The sequence below is a fragment of the Penaeus japonicus genome, unplaced genomic scaffold, assembly GCF_977035675.1.
Source record: "Penaeus japonicus unplaced genomic scaffold, GWHDUDI00000001_assembly GWHDUDI00000020, whole genome shotgun sequence".
NCBI lineage: Eukaryota > Metazoa > Arthropoda > Malacostraca > Decapoda > Penaeidae > Penaeus > Penaeus japonicus.
In genome coordinates this window covers 22,070,956-22,078,455 of record NW_028234422.1, presented here as the reverse complement: position 1 = coordinate 22,078,455, position 7,500 = coordinate 22,070,956, and the positions used below count along the sequence as shown (strand labels likewise).

At 48.4% G+C, this 7,500-nt stretch overlaps 1 protein-coding gene across 3 annotated transcripts in view; it reads left to right on the top strand.

The window, feature by feature from the left end:
- LOC122263727 (uncharacterized) overlaps positions 1-7,500 on the top strand; it is a 153,303-nt gene that overhangs the window by 112,456 nt on the left and 33,347 nt on the right. For all 3 annotated transcript variants that reach the window (XM_086548089.1, XM_086548091.1, XM_086548090.1), the window contains one exon: positions 1-552. This exon is cut by the window's left edge and continues 807 nt beyond it. In XM_086548089.1, the coding sequence (XP_086404215.1) occupies positions 1-552 (552 nt within the window). The remainder of the gene's footprint in view (positions 553-7,500) is intronic.

The window sequence follows — 7,500 nt, the reverse complement described above, 5'->3', positions numbered from 1 at the left end:
TCGTAGTTGTCACTCCGAGCCAAGGAACGGCGGTCGCCAGCGCCACCAGCAGCAGCAACCGAAGCAGCAGCAGCAACAGGGGAACGGCAACGGCGGCGGCGGCGGCGGCAGCGGCAGCGGCCTTAAGCATGACGAGCGGCAGGTGAGAGAAGACACACCGCCGGAGGACTCGCAGAGCAAGAAGCGCCGAAACCGAAGGAACAGGAGACAGCGAGAGAGACAGGAGCAGCATCAGCAGTCAGAGAATGTAAACGGGAGATACGAGGAAGAAGACGACGAGAGAGACGCTTCCGGGCCTTACTACGGCGGCCATCACCACAAGGGCGGAGGAAATCATGCCTTTGAGCGTGGGGGAGCAGCCCAAGTGAGAGCGAGTGCCGAAGAGCCCGAGTGGGACTTGTGTGCCCGTGGCGTGGAGGATCATGTGAGTGAAAGTGGTGGGAAAGCAAACCGATTGAAAAAAGAGTGTGAGAACGATACAGCGAGGAATAGCCACGCCGGACAAGGAAGTGGAGGAGGACCGACACCGCACAGAGAAGACGGCGATTTAAGGTAAGGGATGACTCATCTGTTGTTACTTCCGCTATTGTTGTTTTGGGTAGTGTTTGCTGTAGTCGAGGGCTAGCTTGGACGGCGGCGGAGTTTGTAAAAAAGGGACTCTTTATCTCCCAAAATTTCCTCTGCATATGTGTAAATATTTTTTTTCCCCTTTTTTCCTTTTTTCCTTTTTTTAATGTTCGCTTTCCTTCTTTTTAACTTGTATTTGTTGTTATATTAATTGGTGTCAACGGCAGTCACTACCACTAATCTCCACTTTTTCCTTGTTACTCTCTTTCTCCCTCACCCCCTCATCCTCCTTTTCTTCATATCACATATTTTTTTACAGTCCTCTGCTCTCCATTCCCCCCTCTCCCATCATTTCTTCTTTACTCCTTCCCCTCATCCTCTTTCTTTCCTCCCTTCCTTTCCCCGCCCCCCCCCTTTTCTCCCATTCTCATTTCCCCTCCACCTACTCCTCCCTCCCTCCCTACCACCTACTCTTCCCTCCTCCTTCCTCCCTCCCAACCACCTACTCTTCCCTTCTATTTCTCATCCTCCTCCCCTCCCTCCCATACTTCTCCCCTCCCTCCTCTTTCTCCGTCCCGCCCCCCTCCAAACTCTTCTCACGTATGCCCTTCACTTGCTCTGTGCTCTCTGTTCTTTCCTTCTCATTTCATTCCGTTTATCTTCGTTTTCCCCCTTTGCTTCCTCTTTCTTTCTGTCTTTTTAATGTGTCTGCGTGTATCAATCCTAGGGGCCGTGGTTCTCAACGCTTTTACCACCTCCATTTGTCGAGACTCCATTTGTCGAGGACCGCCTTTGAAGGTCACCATAGACCCAGGGTAGAGCGTTAACCTTGACAGGGTATGTCCTGGTATGACATGCCTTGCAGCACGATCTTATGAAGTAATTGTTCACCTATATCTAGACGTTGTGGGTACGTGCATTTGACTAGTTAGTTACCCGAATCTCCGATGGGATTGGTTGCTCAGCAGGAACATAAGTTGGGAACCGTCACGCGAACGCGCGATTGCGCTCGTGTTATTACCTTTTATCACTGGTCTCCTTTCTTCTCTCCTCTCCTCTCCTCTCCTCTCCTCTCCTCTCCTCTCCTCTCCTCTCTCCTCTCCTATTTCTTTCTTTGTTTGTTTCTTTCTTTATTTTTCTCTACATCCATTTTCCTCTTCTCCCTTTCCTCTTTCTTTTCCAAGCTTGTGCTCCTCCTCTTTTCCGTGGTCATTATCGATGATTCCAAGATCTCTTTGTGTTCGGAGTATGTGGGTCAAAAAAGAAAATCCCACATGAATAATTCTTTAAATGTTGGTAGCCATTGACGGTCAAAGGAGAGAAGAGAGAGAAGAAAGAGATGGAGAAAGGGTGAGGGAGAAGATAGGAGCACGAGAAAGAAGGAAGAGTAGCATTAAAGAAAAGATGAAAAGATGGAAAGATTTAAAAAAAAGGTTTCCCGAGTCCTGCGTCCGTGCTCGCGTTTCCACAAGAGGGGTGGTGGCCTCCCTGAATGCGAGCGAGAGAGAGCGCACGCGCGCTCGTTGCTTGATATGCCGAGGCCGCGGGGGTGTGGGAATAGGGGAAAGGGGGGTAGGAAGGGATGAGGAAGGGGGTAAGGAGGGAATGGATGGGGGAGTAGGGTGGGAGGGGAAAGGGGTGTAGAAAAGAGAGAAGAGTAGGAAAAGAGGAGTGAGTATCTGATGAGCGGTTGCTGTTTTATTTCATGTGTTCCGTTGTTTTTCTCACTTGTTTTTTTTCCGACTACGTGGGGGATCAGGTGTGTTTGTGGTTATAGATTTTTAAAAAATCATAAATCCATCATTTGTTTAGAAGAAGAAGAAGAGAAATAGGTGGCATCGTTTGAGTTGGGCGTTTCGGAAACTATTTGAAATTTATTTATTTATTTATTTTATTTATTTTTTTTTTCTTATTCACATTTCTCGCTATTTTGAGAATGAGCGTCACGGTCACGGTGACTTTTATCAACCAGACATGTGATTATAACGTTATTGCCGTATAATTGCCTAGTTATATACTTTTTTTTTAATGCTGCCACGAACATCACCATCGTCACCATCATTACGTATACAAACTAAATTGAGAGTCGATGGAAATGAGTCATGACTAAAATGAGTACACGAGTTTTTGGTGTCTTTTCTTCTCTCGTGGACAGAGTCTCGTGATGTAGCTCATGATATTTCGACGTTGGTGTGGATGGGTAATGAGGTTTTGATGACGTCATAGGCGAGGAAGTTTGGTGGTTGATGATTCGTGTGATTATTTGGATTATTTTTGATTATGTACCTTTAAGCCGGGGGGGGGGGTGGACCCAGGTAGTGAGTTTTACCTTGGGGTTCGGGGGGAAGAGGCCTATGCAGTCTCGGTGGTTCTGTAGCCGTGCTACGAGGCAGTTTTATGTTTTTCGTAAAGAACTGTGGTAAAAAGAAGAGAAAAAGAAAAAGAACGAGAATAAGAACAAGATAAAAAAAAATCCAGGCGGTGACACACAAAAGATAAGGATTGCATTGCACACGTATAAGCAATATATTATGAAACTCGTATTTTCGATGAGTTGTGAGTGATAAGTTTCAGTTCATGTTTACTGCCGTGTGTATTGGCATATACAATATACGCTTTTATTGCCAGTACCAGTGATTACGTTTCGTTTTATTGAGGTCATGATATACCTTTTATTTGACCTCAGAAGACTGCGACTCTGCTATCCAAGCATAATTACGACGGTGTTCAGATACCAATACAAACGCACTGTAGCGAGGAAGGGGAGCATATTGTACACCCCTTATTCGCGTAGGCCTTCGAGACACATATAGGCCTACGTTGAATGAAGGAAGCAGCGATAATAAGAATAAGAGTGAAGGAAAGGTCGAAAGAGCGACAAGGACGCGGGGTCTTCAACAGGTGCTGCTATTCCTCTAGGGAAAGAAACCTCTGAGCCGTTCACGGTGGCGAGGAATGGGGTTGGGGTGGGGTTCAGGGTGGGAATGGGGGTAGGTTGGGGTAGGGGTTACTGTGGTCGCCAGTGTGAAGACATCTGGAGTGAGAGCGTGTTACTGTGAGTGTGTGTGTGTGTGTGTGTGTGTGTGTGTGTGTGTGTGTGTGTGTGTGTGTGTGTGTGTGTGTGTGTGTGTGTGTGTGTGTGTGTGTGTGTGTGTGTGTGTGTGTGTGTGTGTGTGTGTGTGTGTGTGTGACTGTGACTGTGACTGTGACTGTGACTGTGACTGTGACTGTGACTGTGACTGTGACTGTGACTGTGACTTGTGACTTGTGACTGTGAGTGAGGGTGCGTGGGTGTAAGTATGTGCTTATGTGTGTGGGTTTGTCTTTGCAATACGAGCGGTTGGCGTACCTTGGTAGAGGTTTCGCTGTTTTGTTCTCTCTTTGTTTTGTGTTCGAAGGAGGGGCGGGGGCAGTGAGGGATATAATCTGGGAAAGAGGGGGGGGTGGAGGTGAGGAGGGAGAGGAGGTGGTGGTGCAGCGAGGCAAGGTGAGGCAGGCAGGGTCCTCCTCCGCCCGAGTTGGCACGGCGGCCGCCCCCTCTGGGCCAATGCCAGGCCCCCGTCACCGAGAGCAGCACCCCGGCGGTGGCAGCGGCAGCGGCTACAGTTCTCGGTAGCGAGCGGTGCCGACAGCCCTGCAGCGGGCCTGTGTGTTTGTGGAACTCTGACTCGCCTCGGCCTTAACTCCGGCGATACGGAAGGCAGAAGCAAGGAGTGTGTTGCTCCCTCCTCCTTCCCCTTCTCTTTTGTCTCTCCGTCGCCCCTTTTTCCTCCTCCTTTTTCCTGCTTCTCGTGGCGATGGACCACCTGTGACGTGGGTGTGCGTGCGGGCGTGCGTGCTCGAGTGATGCTCGCACTTGAAACCCAGCCCTTTTCGGGGAGATAGGCAGACTCCGTGGAAATCTAGTCTCGACGTCGACGGAGGCGTTCATCACCGACCGACCGACTCACAGGTCTTCGGGGGGGCGTTCGAGTCTGGGCGAATCGGGTCGAGTCGGGTCGAACTAGTTCCTCGCGTCGACAGCAGTCCCCTTCAGCGTCAGTCACGGTGCCATGTCAAGGTGAGCATGAACGACCTTCTTCTAACGCCCGTCGACGTGCTAAAAGGCTCGCGCTGGGAACACAAGGGGCGGGAGGGGGGAGGGGGGTGTAATGCGCACACGTGCCTCTTAAAGTCGAAAAGGTCATGTGTTATTATTCAGTTGGGCGTCCGCATGTGTTCAGTTAAGTGTCGAGCAAAGCAGCATTTGTAGGGAGTGTACGTGAGGTTATGCAAGTTCGGGTCTTTGTGGAATCATCCCCAGTGGTTCAAAAGAAAAACGGATTTCGAGATCGTCTGTCTCAGTTTGCAGTATACTCCCCCCCCCCCCTACAAGTGAGAAGCAGCCACCGCGAAACTCGCATCTACCTAGTTCACACTCGCTAAAGAGAGGTTGCGTACAAGCTATGGTGGAGCGGAAATAGCGCGCCTAGTTCATGCCTCGCCCACTAGGGAAGGAGATGAATAAACACCAGCGCCAGCAACGGGAATACCGGCAACCAGCAGGGGAGGAAATGTGTATATGTGAGACCACGCGCATACTCCTGCTTCTGCCTGCTCCTGTCTCTGCTTGCCACGCCTGCATCGGTGCCTTCTTGTAGTGCTTTAAAGCCATCGGGTGGAAAATGATCCGGATTGAATTTGGCCGCGGAAGCACTCGCGACGGGTATGCTTTTTTTGTGTTTTGTGTTGTTTTGTCTCCTGGAGGGACACGAGGGGAAAATGTCAGGGATCTCGCATTGTGTGCTTTTGTTTCTTCAATAATGTGGGTGTGTAATTATCGGTACGCCCTGTGGTTAAATAAGTCAGTGGTCGTTGTTGTGTTAACGACATGGAAGGAATGTCTTCACATCCGTACTGGCTGGGTCGTGTTGTCAGAACTTTATGAACGTTATGCTAAAAGGAGCTTGTTTTTATTGCAATTCACATGGTCGTTAACAGTCTTTGGAAATGGATTTGTTTGTGTTCTTGCGCTTTGTGCATAGACAAACACGCAAAGACGCCTGCACACACTTAACATCCACTCTCACACTCCCACTCTCCCACTCTCCCACTCTCCTACTCTCCTACTCTCCTACTCTCCCACTCTCCCACTCTCCCACTCTCCCACTCTCCCACTCTCCCACTCTCCCACTCTCCCACTCTCCCACTCACTCACTCACTCACTCACTCACTCACTCACTCACTCACTCACTCACTCATTAAGACACCTAGATGTATATATGTATGCATGCATATGCACAGTGTAAAACAACCACAATGTACAGACATAATTTGGTTTGCTTTTCTTGTGCCTTTACCGTCTATAATTCTGTGTAATTCGCGCCGTCAGTTCTTGGGCTACTACCTAGGCTACTTCTTCTCATCAACCCCCCCCCCTTTTTTTTCACCAGCCCCTCCAGATGGCTCACAGGTGGCGGGCGGCAGATGACCCCCTCGGCTGTGTGATGGATGGAGTGCAGATGTCACGCGTGTGGCAGGGGTAGGGAGGGAGGAAGGAAGGAAGGGAAGAAGAATGGGGAGGGAGAGAAGGAAGATTGGTGGGGGGAGGGGGAGAAAAGGGAAGAGGTAGGGAGTGAGGGTGGGTGGGTCGGTGGGTCAAAGGGTGTGGGGGATGGCTAACATGAATATTAAAAGGTAGTTAGCGCATGCAGTCAATCATCTTATCTTGCCATCAGTCAGCTGGTCAGCTAGTCAGTCATTCAATCAATCTGACAAACTGACAAGCTGTCAACTACATCCTTATCATTATTATTGCTATTGCTGTTATTATTATTATTATTTTTATTGTTATTGTTACTGTTATTGTACTCCAGTTATCATTATTATGATGATTATTATGATGATGATTATCATCGTAACTGTCATTATTATTATTACCATCATCGTCACTGTTATTATTATTATTATTATCATCGTCATCATCATCATCATCATCATCACATCATCATAATCACACCACCACCACATCATCATCATCAATAATCATTTGTATGTCATTATGCCATCCCGTTCGTACTCTAGTTGTCGGGGGAATACTCGTGGGCTTGGGCGTGGGCGTGGGCGTGCGTTGAGTGTTTGTGCTCCCGTCGGGTGGTCTGTCGCCAGGATCGTTGTGATAAAGGTTAAAGAATTAAAGACAAGGCGTTGGAGGTACTCAGGTACGGTTGGGGGGGCGGCTGGTTAGGAGGAGGGGGGGAGAACATGGAGGAGGGAGGGAGGGAGGGAGGGAGGGAAGGTATGAGTGAGTGAGTGAGTGAGTGAGTGAGGCAGGCAGGCAGGCAGGCAGGCAGACAGGCAGGCAGGAGAAGGAAGGAGGAAGGAAAAAGGGAGAGGAAAGATGGTTCGAGAAGATGCCTGTTTACGAAGGTGGAATAAGTAGGTCATAGGGAATGAGGAGGAGGAGAAATAGGAAAAGAGAAGAGCTATAAATACAGGAAGAGGAGAAGTAGAAGTAGAAGTCGATGGTCAGAAGTAGAAGCTGGAGAAGAGAGGGACAAAATTGAAAAAGAAGCAAAACGAAAATGATAATGATAATAATAATGATAATAATAATAATAATGATAATAATAATAATAATGATAATGATAATAATGATATAATAATAATAATAATGATAATAATAATAATAATAATGATAATAATAATAATAATAATAATAATAATCAGAAAATGAAAAGGACAAAGAGAAAAGAGATGGGTTCCGTCGAGCGTGGGACTTGCAGTACAAGATGTGTAAAGGCCTCGTGATGTAATTGCGATCACTCACGCCTTAAAGATGACCTGGTAGTACCTGCGCCGAGGAGTCTCCACGGCGCAGTTTCCATAAGGGCTTATGGAGAAGGGAATGGGGAGGGGGGGGGCGAGGGAGGAGCGTGGACAAGAAGAGGGGAG